Genomic DNA, 16,614 nt, shown 5'->3' with positions numbered 1-16,614 from the left:
CTGTATCACTATCATTTGTAAGCATGGGCTGGTATGGGCTGGTAATTCTGATCATTTTATTATGATGGTATCTCATATAGAGTTTTTTTTTTTTTCAACAAAAAAAATATCTAATTACATCACTGCAGACTAGAGCTTTAAGAGAAAGTGCACTGCAAACAACTTTCTTCACCAAGGTTTCTAATGTTTTTACAGAGACTTTGTGATAATAAGATGGAGCAAGGATGGCTTTATTATGGGAGAAATTTGTTTGGGTTGACAGGCTGCAGTCAGCTGTTGAACTAGCATGCTGCTTAGCTTGATGTTTAAAAAAGAGAAAACATGAATAAGATGAATTAAACTTTTAGAGATGGTATGGGATAATATTTCAGCAGTTTTTAACTAGTAAACACATTTTAAACCTTAATATACATTGTTGTTGCTAGCAGGCTCATGCTTATTCATCAGTACTCCTCATTCAGTTTTGTATTTTTTAACGTTTTTCTCTTTTATGTTGTAGTCCTACTCCTAAGTTAACATGGATGAAAATGGGAGAAACTCTACCTGATCGGATAAAACTGAATAACTTTAAGAAGCTGTTGACCATCAGTGCTGTGGATGAGAAGGATCAGGGGAAATACATGTGTATGGCTGAAAACTCAGCCGGAAAGGCAGACCATTACTTTGATGTAATTGTGGAAGGTTAGTCTTTATCGACAGAGCCAGTGACACGTTGTTTTTCGCTGAGACAAACATAGTTCTTCTTGGCATCTTCCAGAGCCTCCGGCATGGCGTACAAAGCCTCCCCAGAACCAGCTGTCTGTGATCGGATCAGACATTTTCATTAAGTGCTCAGCAGATGGAAAACCAACCCCAGTGATAACGTGGAGAAAAAATGGAAAAATACTCCAAGGTCAGAAACAATAATCGTGGCTGTGGTGTTTTATTTCTGTTGCTCATTACATTAAGGAGAACACATAAAGCATGTCCAGCTACATTTAAACCACAGAACCTGGAGTTCATGGTGTCATTTCACTGCTTTAAGGATGTACAGGGATAATTAGAGAAACTTTGTTGCAAAAGCATACCAATTTTAGAAGTACAGCGAAACTACTGAATTTACTTGGAGAACTGTCTTCATTGCATCTCAGTAAGTTTTAATTTCTCCGCAGAGAGCATATGTATAATTAATGACTGGGAAAATGCATGTGTATACATTCCCTCCATTGGCTGCCTGTTCCTTTTAGAATTGATTTTAAGATCTTGCTTTTAGTTTTTGGATGTCTGAATGGTTTGACACCTCTTTATCTTTTCTGAGCTTTTATCTCCTCATATCTCCTGGAGAAATCAAAGATCTCAACCTATTGGCTGTTCCCAGAACCTGGCTTGTTGCCACGGGAGACAGCCTCTATTCAGCCGCAGCTCCCAGGATGCTGTGATGTCTAGCAGCGCTTTAAATTAATTAAAATATTTTCAAATTGGCTTTTAATTTCAGAGAACATCAAGTCACTCCTTTATATTGTATATATTTTACTGGTGATTTTTATTGTTTGTCAACTTTGTATTTCATGATTGACCTTTACAGCACTTTGGTTGCCTTTGGATTTTAAAGGGCTTCATGAATTAACGAATAAGAGTTGATTTTACAAACTTATTTTACTAAAGCTAACCATGAACTAAGCCTGTTAAGCATCGTTATTGAATACATTTTGTAGCAAAGCAAGTGACTTAACAAATGGTTAAATCATATCAAAAATATTTTTAAGATTATTAGTTTGTCTGCAGACGGCATTCTTTATTTGATTACTTCATATTCTGCAACTCAAAATATGTCATCAAATGTTTCTTCTTATTAAAAACTACAGTTGGAGCTTCAATCTGAAAATCTCTTCAAAACTCAAAAAAGTAATCACTGAAAATTGTTTCCTTGATAATTACAGAACATGTTTTAATCAAATATTTGTTCTTTTGTGATTAAATAATGCTTTAGTACAAAGAATCCATTTGAAAGAAAAAACACATTCAGATTTTATACTGAAAAAACTAATTGCGCCTTTGGTCCCGATGGCTTTGACATTCTGTTGTTCTCAGATGACGGAGAGAACAACAGACGAGTGCTTGATGAAACTGTGATGCTTCACAAGGCCGGGCCAGAGGACAGTGGCGTCTACCAGTGCGAGGCCTCTAATCCTCATGGCAGTGTTCTTGCCAACATCAATGTCTTAGTCATGAGTGAGTAAGATCATCAGATTTCAACCAGGAGCCGCCTGCCAGGTCTCTTGCTGCAAACACAGAAACACAGAAGCCTATTCCTTTTAACATACTCTGTGGAAAGGAAATGTGGTTAGATAGCTCTAATTAATGTTATATACCAGGACCTGGCTGGTCAGAATTATTCTGGTTTGATCAGGAGTTTCAGTCTGAACGTTTTACATTATAAAAGTCAACAGAGCCAATAACAGAAATGTTAATGGATGCAACACAATTAAATTAAACCATTTGACTTTATATTTCATGAAAATATACTGAACAAATTCATATGCCATAGTGATTGTACAAGGTTAAAAAACACAATAAAAATGGACACACACTCACACACACAGCATATGTGCAGAGCCATAAACTACTCCAGACATTTTTGCATGACTGGTTGGATGATCATTGCACACATCAGTTCACAGAACTTCAATTTCTTTTTGCGATTAAATGTTTAAGCTGTTAGCATTGTTGCACGGCTAGCTGCTGGAGGAAGTCAGAAAAGTAGTTTTCTGAAACAGCACAGAACCATTACCTCAAATGTACAAGGATTGTTTATGACATGCTTATTGGTTGTTGTTGTGTAGCAACCATTGTTTTTAGATATTTACTGTAGTGATTGCAGTACTTCTCAAGGTCTCTGCTATATTACTGGTGGCTGGAATCAATTTATTCTTTTGACAATGAGGGATTTACTGCAAATGTGTGTGAGACAGCAAATAAGGACCTTTGATAACAGTAAATATGAATTGTGATATTATTATATGCGAGGTTATGTTGCATAAAACACTCGTTTTAATGTTGCCTCCTTGGGAAAAATGTTCTCCCTGCGATTCTGGTTTCAAATTGTTTAGCTCCACAGAACAGAGTCAAGTATCATGTTGGGATTCTAAAGAGTGGGTCTATGTATTCTGCTATTTATAGTCTCATATTTAAGCCATTATAATCTCTCTTCCCTCAACGTGCTCTTAGATATGGCACCTCTTATGCTGACAAAGGACTTTCAAGAGTATGCAGTGATTGAAGGAGAGGATATTGTCATGAACTGCAGTGTTTTCAGCTCTCCTCCATCCAGTATCTCTTGGTAAGTAGAGAACAATCTGCCATGCTTCTCACGAGGCTCATTTTTTATCTTTTGTGTGTTAAAATAATAAAAACCTCTATCGTGTCCCATTTATTTACATCTATAACAGACTATATTTTAGTTAATGCAACAAGCAGCAAAGATGTATATTTACATGTCAGATTCAAAATAGTCTGGTATTAGAAAAAGCTTCTATTGAAATTGATCTTAGGAAATCCTGGTACAACTCAGGTTGATGTCTTAGAAATGCATTTTCTGCAGAAGTCTAACTTGCGAAAAGGCTTTTATTTTAATGCATTTTTAGAATAAACTTACCATCTCATTTTTCTTTATTTATTTATTCATCTGGGACCATAAGGGGAAAGATGGAGCTCTAAGAGAAAATACACAAGTCATCAGATTAGGCTTTTTTCCCCAGAATATTTTTCATCTGTAGACTCAGAAAACAGAAGAAAGACATTCCAACAAGTAGAAAGGAACTAAAAGGGTTCAGGAGAATACAACAAAACATGAAATAAGATTGAGAATTCTATTGCAAAATTTTGTGTAAATTTACATAGCACTTTTGTTTCTATACTAACTTGTTTTGCAATTAAAAACATTCATTTTGCTTCTCTGGAAATGATAAAATCTTAAACCTTACACAAACACATTTTTCACATTTGAAATCAATTTGAAAAATACAAAAGAAAGACTAAAACAAATGTGTACAGTCTCTTTGATGGATATTTTCAAAAATCATTCCATCTAGGACCAAGGAGAGGACAGTTGTTGAAGGAGAACGATTTCATGTTCTAGAAAATGGGCAATTCTTGGAAATCATCCGCGCAGAAAAAGGTGACACGGGGAAATATGCTTGCATGGCTAGTAACAGAGAAGGCATGTCAAATCTCACAGCTCTGCTGGACGTGAAAGGTACGTCAGCAAAATCTTTGCATTCATCTTTTGTCAATGAACCGAAAAACAGTTTCTCGAACGGCATTTTTTATTTCGAGTTATATTTGATCTTAGACAGTTACAGTATGTGTGCAAAGCTATTTAGTGAAGTACTTAAAGATTATGTTAATTGAAAATGCAGATTTAGGTATGTGTATATGTTGTTCTTAATGGAAAACTTGCATGTTTATTACTTAAAATTGAAAGTATAATTTATTTGTTGCTATTAAATATATTTGAACAGGGTAGCTTACTTCTACTGGCCTTAATAAAAATGCTTGTTCCATTAAAAATGATTACCACAATCATCAGACAATTATAATATCATAATTTTTTACAATGCAAGATGATTAACATTGACTGCTTAATCATCCAAATCACAGAAACAGTTACAGTGAGACCCATTTTTGCTCTGAAATAATTTGGGCCAAATTATTGGCCCCAATTAATTTGAAGCTAATTTGCTGGAGTTAGAAACATTTATTCTATTGTCTTCAAGTCATCACGTTTTTCTGTTTGTCTCTCCCTGAAATTATGCTTTTTCTTCAGACCCAACAAAAATTGTGGCTCCTCCTCAGGATGTGCAGATCGTCAGTGGGAAGTTGGCCCGATTGATGTGCCGGTCAGAATATGACAGAAGTCTGGAGGGCACCTTTGAGGTGATCTGGAGGAAGGATGGGGAGGAGATCTCTCGCTCTTCTGAGAATAGTTTCAGGTAAACTGCCTTTGCTTTGGCTGTGTTTGTGTTGGTCGTTTTTGTTGAGCTTCTAGGTGCTTTTGTTCAACCTGTTCAGTATATGTTAATGCAACAGTATAGAAAAAACAGAAATCATCAAAGGCATCTCTCACACAACACCTTTTACTCCTCTCTGGTTTTTTAATGAAGGGATCGCTTTTCTCAGCCGGGGACTGGACACCGAATCAGCAACATTGTTACTTTTTTTTTTTTTTAGAAATGTGTACTAACCCTTAAAAGAAATTGATCTTTTAGTGCAATGACATAAATAAAGAGTAAACAAATATATTTTAACCCAATTCTGTAGTTCTAAAACAAATCTTAAGTGCCACAATTATTGATTCACCAGTATATCAGTCAGTCATTATGTTACCAGTCACGCACTTATCCCCAGGTGGCGGTTCAACAGGTTGGTTAATAAAAAGAGAGGGAGAAAGAGCTGATACAGGCTACACAGATGGCTACATAGGGCGCCAACTGCTCAAAGGGCCATTTGGGCATCGATGTGCAGCCGCATCCGAAACCCTTTTCTGATGCAAATTGATAACAAATAAGATAAATAGATAACAGCCCTGCACTTGATTTTCCTAATTTTGAAGGACCTTCCACCACTGTCAATGACAGGCTATGATTTGTCACTTTTTGTTGCAAATGTCTGAAATGCACAGAGAATATCCTAATTTTAACATTAGAAATTTATGCTTTTAATCATAAAACATGGTTAATTATTCTTGCAAATGTACAGCTTTTCAACATCACCGAATATCTGTTTTAGTATATAATGTATAATATATAGTTGTCTTGTAAATGTGTGGAATTAAGCTAAACATTTATTTTTTACACCTCCATGGCCATTTTTTTTCTTTACTTATCTGCAATAGTGATTCTCTGCTGCGGGCTTGTGCTGTGCAGCAACAGAAAGATGAAATCTACATCTGTTCTGTCCAGATGCACTGAGAACATTTTCACACAGCTCTCCACACATAATTAATCTAAATGTAAATTTTTAATATGATGACCAAGCCTCGGCCAAACAATGTGATAAGTACCTGTATGAATTCTAATTTCCATTTCAATGGTCCTTTGCCACAATTTTTTTACCTTTTCAATAAGGATCCATTTTAGAAAACCAAACATATACGTAAACTTAAATTGTACTAAAATTTTCTATTATTGTGCTAAAATTTGTGAAATAAATTTCACGGCAAATCTTGTTTAGTCCACCCAAAATGTTTCGAGTCAGAGAAAGACCTTTGTTCTTTGCAACTGGTGATTGATTTTCAGTTTACTTGAGATGAGATTTATTGAAATTGCCTGCTATCTCAAGTAGTTCTGGATGCCAAAAAGGAAGAGAAAGAACCCCACTACAGATTGTCCACCATACCTAAAGTTGTAGATTGCTAATTAATGTTAGTAAATGTTCCAACCAACTTGAAAGAAAAAATAGTTTGCCTAATGTATAAAAATAAATATTTAAGTAAATTTAAATTAGAATAGATTTTAGCAGTACTACTTCAGTGACAACTGTCATTTCTAAAGATGGTACATTTTTTGTTGAAGAAATTTACAAGTAACTACTAAAATTAAAGGGTAGATGTGAGTTTATGTTACTGAAACAAAAATGTGTCAACCTCAAGTATGATTTACACATCTTAATCATGGATGCCAATAAATATGCCTAAACTACAACTTATTTACACTTTTCTTCTATTTGGTTATTACTTCAAAATAAGCTTTTTGGTAACTGTTGTTCTATCTTTTAGGCTATTTGTCTGTGCTTTAACAAATGTTTTATTTTTGCAGGTACAACATGGAAGGCGACCAGTTGCAGATTAGGGACGTGAATATCGGTGATCAGGGGACATATACATGCATTGCTCGAACAAGTTTTGATGAAGATACTGCAACTGCCTTTCTAACTGTACTGGGTATGACTCCACATTTAAAAAAAAAAAAAAAAATATATATATATATATATATATATATATATATATATATATATATATATAATTTTAAGTTTCTGTGCTGATTTTTACTCCTTATTCGCAGATATTCCTGATGCTCCTATGAGTTTAAAGATATCGGATCAGGAATCAAGGAATGTGACTCTGTCCTGGATACCAGGGAGTGATCACAACAGCTCCGTGAAAGGTAAAACTTTAAACAGAATAAAGCAGAGCATCTGAAGTCGGGTATAGGGGAAGGAGTAGGAGTTTTGCTGAATAATTTAATACTTAGCAACATTTTACCCAGAGATCATCAGCAGCTGCTCATGTACCCTTACTTTTTCCAATTCTGTTTGATATTAGATTTTAGATCACATAGTGATGTCATCAATAAATAATTATGACACAATTAGGCTTTTATAAATATTCTGTCGTCTTAAAACAATTTTGAACAGATCCACAATTGGCATTTTTCTTACTACAAACATGTTCCTAAACATGCATAATGAGTAAAACACATTTTAAATCTTTCAAAAGGAAGAACAGAAGATGGTCTATAGCAGGAGCACATCTGCATATTTCACACTTGAGCACACTGGGAGCCCATCTGTTGCATAGAGTAAAATAATTTAAAAAATACTTTCAATACATTATAAACATTGTCTTTCTTGTATTCATTTTGCAAAATATTGTACAATTTCTACTATATCAAAAATTCAAAATTACTTTATCAACTCTTAATGGAAATTAAATGTTGTAATTTATATTAATTCAAATCTGTCAGAGTTATTGCAGAGAGTGACGGCTGTTGGCAGGGAAGATCTCTTGTTGGGGTCTGTGTTGCAATTAATTTGAAGAAGCCTCTGACTGAAGACACTGTTCTGGAGAGGATGGTCAGGCTGGTCCATAATTTTCTTGATTTTTATAAAGAATCCTTCTTTGCATCGTCATCTCCACAGGTTCCACAGTCCGGCCTCAGAACAAAACTAGCCTTGTTTATCAGGCTGTTGAGTCTTTTAATGTTCCTGGCTCTGATGCTGCTTCCCCAACAGAAGAGTTGAAGTTATCTACAACAGATTTATGGAAGCTCTGCAGCATCTTGCTGCAAAACTTGAAAGATCTTTACTTCCTCAAGAAGTACATACTGCTTTGTCCCTTCTTATAGATGGCTTCACTATTGCTTCTCCAGTCCAATCTGTTGTCCCACACTGAGATATTTATAATCCTCAACCACCTCCACTTCTTCTCCCATCACAGAAATAGAAACGGGGTTTGATCTAATTCTGTTTCTCCTGAAATTGACAATCATCTCCTGTTTTGTTTACATTAAAAAAGAGACGCCCTGCTGCAAAGCGGTCCACCAGCTCTCTGTACTCAGATTCTTGTCCATCTGTCACATCTGACAACTGCAGAGTAATCTGAGTGTTCCTGTATATGACAGAAGTAATCTACAAAGTGTTTTCATGCTCCACACTTTATGGAAAGTTGGTATGAAGATATTTTTGTGCCAGCCTATTTCCTTCAAGCACACAACCAGTTCTTGCATGATTGTCTCCTTAAGCAAATATGTCATTCTGCTGCTTGTCACACAATAAATTGCACATTTGCTCTCTGATCAAAGCCCATTGTAAAAAAAACCCAAAAACATTTATCTCCAGCAAGTTATTAGAAACATTAACCCCTTGCAGAATGTTAGAGCAAATTTGCATCAGACTGATTTTGATTTTAATAAAATATAGATGGTATTTACATAATAATGCCTGTAGTTGTTTAAAATTCAAAATTGTCTTGGGCAATAAGGAATAAATATTTAAACTGAGAATTTGCCTTTATTCTCTAATGACAATCACACAGCAACCTTTACTATTTTAACCATATGTACCACCAAACATATGGTGGTATCACCCTGTGTCGAGTTCTGTGCTCGACACAGGGTGATACCCACTGTATTTGACCAAATAAGCAAATAAATAAAGCAAGGAAAAAATAATAAAACTTTCTCCCATACCGTTGTACTCTAAATAGAGTCTCCACTAACAACAACATAGTTTAGGAGAACTCCAACAGATAATATGACTCAGAATACAAAATAATTATTTTTAGCTTTTCACAGATTTACAGATTTTTATTGGGAGCTTGTTACTGCAGTGGTGTGTTTTGATTTAAAAAAAAAGTTATATATATATATATATATATATATATATATATATATATATATATATATATATATATAGTTTGACAGCAAGCTGACTTATTATGTAAAATTTGCCAACCACTGTTGAGGCGCTTTTATACTTAATGGGAGTATAATGCATTTGTTAATGTCTCTAAATGTTTTCTGTTTTCTTCTTTTTCTTTTCTTTTCAAAAAATGGAAAAATTCAGGGTCTTTGACTGTCATTGGAGTCTGTGCAAATAAAACCCAGCAGGAAAGCTTGTTTCTCATTAATGCTTTCAGAAAGGACTAATTTAGTTTTGAAAATTACAGGGATGATGAGAATTTAAATGGGCAAATCTTTCTTACAGACTTTCAAAATTAGTAGGGTTGATATGTTTCCTAATGGATGATAGAAAGTATTCTCAACTGTCTTAAGAGAAGTAAAATCTTATTGATTTTTTTTTCTCTATTTTTCAAATTGCTCCTAAGGTTAATTTTTTCTTATTCAACATTTTGTTTTCTTTGACAGCATAATATAAGCCCTATTTTTCCAGCTATTTCAAGACAGGCCTCATGCATTTTATATCATTCGACTGTTTTGTGTTAAATGTAAAGACAGACCAAAGTGGTTCTGATTTATTTCATATCCAAAAAGCAGCATAAGGAGTTCTGCATGTCTGATTCATGTTTCCCATCCTTATTTTGATTTCTGTTATTAATTTCTGTCGGCATCCTGATTTGAGGCTACATTAAAGGGCTATTTCACAAATTTAATGAATGTGTGTTTTGAAAGGGGGAGAAGCCTTGTTGGTTTGCTCAGGGTGCCATTCATTCAAGAACCACCTCTGATGTTGACTTATTTATTGACACATTGCTGCCACCTGTTTAGCAATGAAAATTAGACTTATTATATATATGTGTGTGTGTGTGTGTGTGTGGGGGGGGGGGTGTGTTGGTGTGTGTGGGTGTGTGTGTGTGTGTGTGTGTGTGTGTGTGTGTGTGTGTGTGTGTGTGTGTGTGCGTGTGTGTGTGTGTGTGGTTATCTGCCCACTCAGTTAAAGGGACAAAGCCGAGTCCCCCTTACCATAAAAAGTTGACGATGGGTGCTATTTCTTTGCTTTGGAAAATGAGATTAACACTGTGGAGTTCATAAAAAAATTTGTTGCCCATAAATAGACCTAGACAGAATGCCTTTAATCATGCTATTCTCAATAAGCTGCAGAGAAAGGGCACCCATCTCTAAGTGATTATTTTTGAGCTTCTGACTGGAACGAACTGTCTCTGTTTCTCTGTTAATAGCAATTATAGTTTTAACTCAGACCATCCATTATTTGTTTTGTTTCAGCAGTAAGGCACTGATTACATATGTCTGATCCTCACTCCTCTGTTGTCCAGAATTCGTGGTGGAGTTTGAGGAGAGCCACTGGGAGCCTGGAAGGTGGAAGGAGCTGCAGAAAGTCGCCGGTAACCAGGCAACAGCTGAGCTCTTTCTTCACGGAGATCTTAACTATCAGTTCAGAGTTTATGCTGTTAATGCCATCGGACCTGGACCACCTAGTGAGCCCACAGAGAGACTCAAAACACCCCCTGCTGGTATGATTCCTCTATTTTATTAGCATGCTTCGGTGAGGTTATCTGCGGGTTCGAGACAGCGTCTGACTTTGAACCTTTTTTTCCTTAGGTGTCAGTCTAAAAGTCAGCCTGCAGCCATATGACATTGTACCAGTCAGGGGAGAGAAAAGCCACGTCATTGTAGCTCTGAAAGCATTATTTGCAGCAAGATAAAATATCTCCATCATTAAATATGAATTCTTGGCTTCAGTATAGTGTAATTCGCGTAAATTACAGCAGGCATAAATAAGGATGTCAACCACTGATCCGCTTCTTTGCAGCAGCATGATTATTTACCCATTTATTTCTCTCCTTAAGCACCAGACAGAAACCCAGAAAACATCAGAATTCATGGCCACCTTCCCCACGAAATGGACATCAGCTGGGATGTAAGTGTGTTTTTTATGTTAATGTCTCATTTTAATAATAAAAAAGCCTTTCTAAGATTCTAGAGTTGTTCTAATGCAAGTTCATCTTAATAAATTAGAATGTTATTGAAACATTTAAATAATAAAAGTAAAACTCATTTATTTTGATTCGTTGCATGCGCAATGATCTGTTAAGTGTTTATTTCTGTTACTTTTGATGGCTGTTGTTTGCAAATAACGAAAAGCCAAAATTCAGTTTCTCGGAACGTTATATCCAGGACGAAGTCTACAGCTGTTGCATCCCTTGTCTTAAGCCAGTTTTAAACAAGAGACTAGTTTAAGACTGTCTTTTAAACAAGTCTTTTGACTTTTAGCCAAGTCAAAAGTCTTGATTTGGCTATGGAGAGGAAGGACTGGACTGTACAGTGGTCTAAAGTCTTCTTTTCAGATGGAAGTAAATGTAGATTTTAATTGAATTAGGGCTTGATTTCATTAATAAGCCTTAATCAGCCAGGATATGACAATACCTGCTTTAGAACATGGTGGCAATATTCCTGATTGGCCTGAAAACTTGGTTTCATTTAATTTATTTAATTTTTTCCCTTTCATTTTGTAGCCACTGTTACCGACTGAATTCAATGGTCCAGGACTTGAGTATAAGCTCTCCTACAGAAAACTGGAGGTGGAAGATAAATGGCAGGAGCACCTGGTCACGAGATCCTCCTTTATCGTCAGGAACACATCCACCTTTGCACCATATGAGATCAAAATCCAGAGCAGGAACAGCCTGGGCTGGGGTCCAGAACCAAAACCCATAACTGGCTACTCCGGAGAAGATAGTGAGTCCTATGATCTTGTCAGCTCAGTTTATGTGTTTTCTAATGTTTGATAAGTTAAGAAACCCTGAAGCCTTAGTTTTCACACCAGGCTATTGTTGTTCTCATTCTTTATTTTGAACTTCCTGTGCTATCTTTTCCATCTGCTTCCTCAGTTGTCTTTTGGCACTGTCTCCAGGAAAATGTGTCAGGTTAAGTTCTTTTCTTATTTTCCCCCTTTACTTGAATGTTTTTACCATGTGCAGGTGTGCACTTGTGACATCTCCTCCCCTCTGACCTTTCTGACAAATAAAAGAGAAACACTATTGTTATTTCTACCAGGTGGCAGATAACCTTTGTATCAGAGAAGAAAGTCAAATTTTCACCTCTGAGTCAAAAACTCTGGGAGAATTGACAGATCAAGAATCAAGATCTGCACTGCTTTTATTTAACTTTTTAGAAACTGCAGTAATAGGATTTAGAATTATTTAGCTTTGAATACAACTCTAATTGCTATTAAGTTAAATAGTTGTTTTGATTGTTGTTTTATGAAATTCACATTTTTATTTGTGACTCTAACCAAAGTTACAGTAACTCTATACTACACACTCCAAACAAAGACCTTTTAAGTGTTTTTCCACTGTACTAATTTTTATTATAATTTAGTTTACTGTTTTATGTTAACCCAATAAAAAAAAAATCCTTATTTCTAACATCTCCGTGAGAACTAAAATCTTTTAACATTTTCTTAAATGACAATGACGTTTTATGTTATTTTAAATTTGATGTTGAAATCATTTACTTAATCTTAATTAATTTGTTAGATTAAATTTTTAGATATCTTGTAGTGTCAAAATCCCTATGTATTGGGATTTGTAACTTTTTTTTTTTGCTTTTACTTTTTTTTAAGTTCCGACTGCAGCACCACACAATGTAGCAGTGGAGGTGATCAACACCACCGTTCTCAGAGTCAGCTGGAGTCCAGTTCTCCCAGCGACAGTGCGAGGTCATTTAGGAGGCTACAATGTAAGTTTATCTGGTTTGGATTCATTTATCTTTTGCCTATTTTTAGTTTGCAACTATAATTAAGCTTCAGTCATTATCACTGTTGAGAAAAGGCTTTTGTAGCAAAAGTTATTTTTTGTACTTTTTCGAAGAAAAAAAAAAAAACTTTCAATGTAGAATACAATAAATGTGTATACAAGAGTAAATAACTGCTTGGTATATAAAATTACATCTTTTATCTTGCAGGTTAACTGGGAGAGAATGAAAAGCTTCCTGAGTCCTGACAAGATTTTACAGGAGCATAATGCCAAGTCTTTCCCTGGAAACAGGACTCATGTCATTGTGCCGGGACTTGAACCTTTCTCTGCGTACAGACTCACAGTGAACGTTTTTAACAAGAAGGGAAAAGGACCAAAGAGTGATCCAGTCAACTTTAATACTCCAGAGGGTGGTGAGTTGGGACAGCCATGCAACAAGTCATCCATGCTCCTTTTACATTCACATAGATAATATTTGACTGATATTTTTTTGTTATAAAATTGCTCAAATCCAAGAAGTTTATATACACTACAATTTCCATTCATTTTAAACAATTTGATTTTGCCGTGGATGCATTTTAAGACAGAGGCATGATGAAACAATTAATTAAAAATCAAGGGGAGGAAATTGAACATGTGTGGTTCATTCTTAGGTAATTTTCCAGCGTCTTTGAGGAACTCTGTTTATTTGTTCAAACAATTCAAGTATTAACACCTTGGAAATGTTTAGCCATAATGCTGTGGAGAAAGAAGTCTGTTTATGTGTTTTAGAGATGAACATGTTTTGGCCTAAAATCAAACCTAAAATTAAAGTCAAAGCTTAATTACCCGAAGATGAAACTGTCAGTGAAACAAAAGGCCACTCAGTAAAGAAGAAGCCTCTACTCCAAAAGCAATATTATAGGCCACACCACACTTAGCACATTTGCTCAGAGACAAAGACCTTAATTTCTGGAGAGATATGCTATGGTAAAACTAGCAGTGACATGTTTGGCCATAAAGACCATTGCTAGATGGTGAAGAGTAAGGGATAAAGCCTGCAAACACCATCCAAACAGTGACTTATGGTGATGGCAGCATCATGTGCTTGTGTCTTGTGTAGGAACAATTTCTTATTGAACCTAAGCAGGTTTTGATGTCAGACAGTATGAAAGATATTCCCTTTTCATACAGTGTATGTACATAACAGATGCTAAATGTATATTAATTTTTAATGAATTTGCTGATCTGCTCTTTGTTCTGCAGTTCACTTAACTTCTAAGATAGAGAACCCCAATATCTCTGGTCACAGTTTGTAGGTGAGGGATTAAGGATTTAGCTGTTAGACCAGCCATATTTTCTCAGCCTCTGCATGGTTATTAGTAATACAACAGGTCTGAACTAAAGTAGAAGAGAAACAAAGCCAAAAATGCTTTTGGTTTGTTTTTGATTTATTGTGCAAAACTCTTCCCATTTGCTATTTTTTCACAATTTAAATATCTGCCACAAAAAAAATAAATAATGCTTGAATTAACATCTTACAAGAAAAAAACAACAAAAAACTTCCACAGAAGTCTCACAACAAGAGAATAAACCAGCACCTTTATAAATAATGTATCATGAATATTTATATGTGTGCAAACAATGTGAGACAACACAAGTGAAGTAGTTCAAACATCAGACATAAACAAGTTCCCCGTCAGTGCAATTGGCTCCCCAGACCAAGGCAAGGCAACAATGTCCATGAATTCACTCTTGTTGACAGTAAGATCCATATGGTTGCAGTTTTAAAATTTCACATGTTCTTCTGCTCTGACTCATGCTTAGGGATAAACTAAAATGAACAGAAATTAAGGGATTTTTTTTTTTTTTTTATCAGAGAAATACAGAAAAATTAGGTGTTAGTTTTTATTTGTTTTTAATCCCTTCATTTTTTTTAAACATCATTCTAAAATGTCATTTGGCTAAATTGCCAAATTCAGTTTATGTATTTTATTTACATATTTAAATGTTTTCTGTACAACAGTTCCAGAGAAAGTGCCCATGCTGATTCCCAGGATTCAGGATGATGACACTGTTCTGCTGGAATGGGGACCACCGCCAGTGACGAATGGGATCCTCACTGGTTATTTTCTAAAGTGTCACCTCTGTATGTAAACACTTAAAACACACTTCATAATAATTGGTGTACAAGCTTTCAACTTTTTGACTTATGTCTAATTTAAATGTTAACAATGATGTGAAGAAATATTATCTATGGGTACAAAAGCAATTATGTTAAAGTTTAACTCCAAAATGTGGCAACAGGTTATCTTTGTTTGGTTTCCAGAGATCACCTCTTATTTGACTAACTAAGTCTAAAAATCCACAATATAGAGACCTTCATTCATTCATTTTCATTTAGATGATGTCTTTCATTTGACATTTTAATACATGTTTGTCGAGATAGTTGTTTAAGGTTCCTTGACAGAACAACTAAATCTATGCACACTCTCTTAAAGCAGTTATAATAAAAACATTTACCTTTATGGATCAGGATTTTTAACTAGACCTGTGGATCTAGTTTAGATGTCAAACAAGCTAAGCACCGAAAATCATTTGTTGAATATTGGCAAAGAAAACAAAATCAAGTATAGTGGAAATAAGAATTTGAATTCAAAGGAGGAGAATCCAGTCTTGATTAAAAAGCAGTGGAATAGTTCTTGAAAGCAAAAAAAGCAGTGAAATAAACCTGATCTGAATTTCAGAATTGGTGAAATTTTCATGGCTTAGGTTTTTAGGGAACAGAGATAATAAATTCCAACTGTGTAAAAGATTGTGTGATGACATTTCTAGCATATATAAGTACTGCTTTGAAATGTAGTCTATAAAAGTTTGAAACCAAAAAGGACAGGTGTGTGTGCTTTGGGTTTTTAATCCTACAGTTTTTCTTTACTCTGAAAACATTTTCCGCTATTTCCATCTGAGAACCTGATTTCCTTCGGTTCCCAGCCTTCCTCTTTTCATGTGTGTTATTTTGTCAGACAGTTGGGGGCGCTGTTTAACTCTATACCTTCCACCACATTCTCCCTAAGACTCAGTTCTAACAGCTCCCTCGTTGTTCCTGATCACATTTCTGCTTGGACGCCAGCCTTTTTTTTTTTATTTTTTATTTTATTTTTTCATGGTAGAAATGTTTAAGCCAGTGCTGGTGGTGTCTCTTGTGTAAATTCCACTGACATTTATCACTCCTCGTCCAAGCGCTTCTTCATGTGAGAAAGTGCCTTTTTGCTGTAGTACAGCTAGGGCGAATGAGAGAGTCAGGAGCTTTTATTATGATCTCTATTTTCAAAGCCTACACCCTCGTTTGCTGACATTTCTGAAGTCTTTTGTGTAAAATGTGAATGCAGAGACAGCCCTTCGCCGCCTCCATCTGCACCCACGGAGTCTGGCCAGCTCTTCAATACACTCTCTCCCCCAGTGCCCCTCCTCTTTGCTTATTTTTCCAGTATCAGATGTCCGACTTTACACAGATATACCCACACTGTGCAATCTGTGGGCGTCTGAATGTTTCTTTTCAGCTGAATTGATTCAACATGTAACTGAAGAACGCTTAAAATCCAGTTTGCTGCTAATGAGCTCAGTAAAATAGGATTTGTGGCGCAACAGTATATGCGCTGTCTGCATGTCTCGCTGGTTCACAAAAGCAGTTGCTTGATTAATAA

General features: G+C 35.5%; 1 protein-coding gene across 9 annotated transcripts in view; it reads left to right on the top strand.

Moving 5' to 3' along the window:
* The window catches only part of LOC129372415 (neural cell adhesion molecule L1-like protein), a 59,836-nt gene that overhangs the window by 28,922 nt on the left and 14,300 nt on the right, over positions 1-16,614 (top strand). For 8 of the 9 annotated variants that reach the window (XM_055049721.1, XM_055049717.1, XM_055049718.1 and 5 more), the window contains exons 9-23: positions 500-681; positions 758-892; positions 2,071-2,211; positions 3,208-3,319; positions 4,071-4,234; positions 4,805-4,970; positions 6,795-6,919; positions 7,041-7,142; positions 10,490-10,687; positions 11,024-11,094; positions 11,690-11,912; positions 12,065-12,100; positions 12,799-12,914; positions 13,140-13,344; positions 14,937-15,059. In XM_055049721.1, coding sequence (XP_054905696.1) covers positions 500-681; positions 758-892; positions 2,071-2,211; positions 3,208-3,319; positions 4,071-4,234; positions 4,805-4,970; positions 6,795-6,919; positions 7,041-7,142; positions 10,490-10,687; positions 11,024-11,094; positions 11,690-11,912; positions 12,065-12,100; positions 12,799-12,914; positions 13,140-13,344; positions 14,937-15,059 — 2,099 coding nt within the window. The remainder of the gene's footprint in view (positions 1-499; positions 682-757; positions 893-2,070; positions 2,212-3,207; positions 3,320-4,070; positions 4,235-4,804; positions 4,971-6,794; positions 6,920-7,040; positions 7,143-10,489; positions 10,688-11,023; positions 11,095-11,689; positions 11,913-12,064; positions 12,101-12,798; positions 12,915-13,139; positions 13,345-14,936; positions 15,060-16,614) is intronic. The other variant, XM_055049720.1, reaches the window with a different exon arrangement.

The sequence above is a fragment of the Poeciliopsis prolifica genome, unplaced genomic scaffold (genome assembly GCF_027474105.1).
Source record: "Poeciliopsis prolifica strain line A6 unplaced genomic scaffold, Auburn_PproV2 SCAFFOLD029, whole genome shotgun sequence".
In the NCBI taxonomy this organism is placed as follows: Eukaryota; Metazoa; Chordata; class Actinopteri; order Cyprinodontiformes; family Poeciliidae; genus Poeciliopsis; species Poeciliopsis prolifica.
This window is presented reverse-complemented; position numbering and strand designations above follow the sequence as displayed.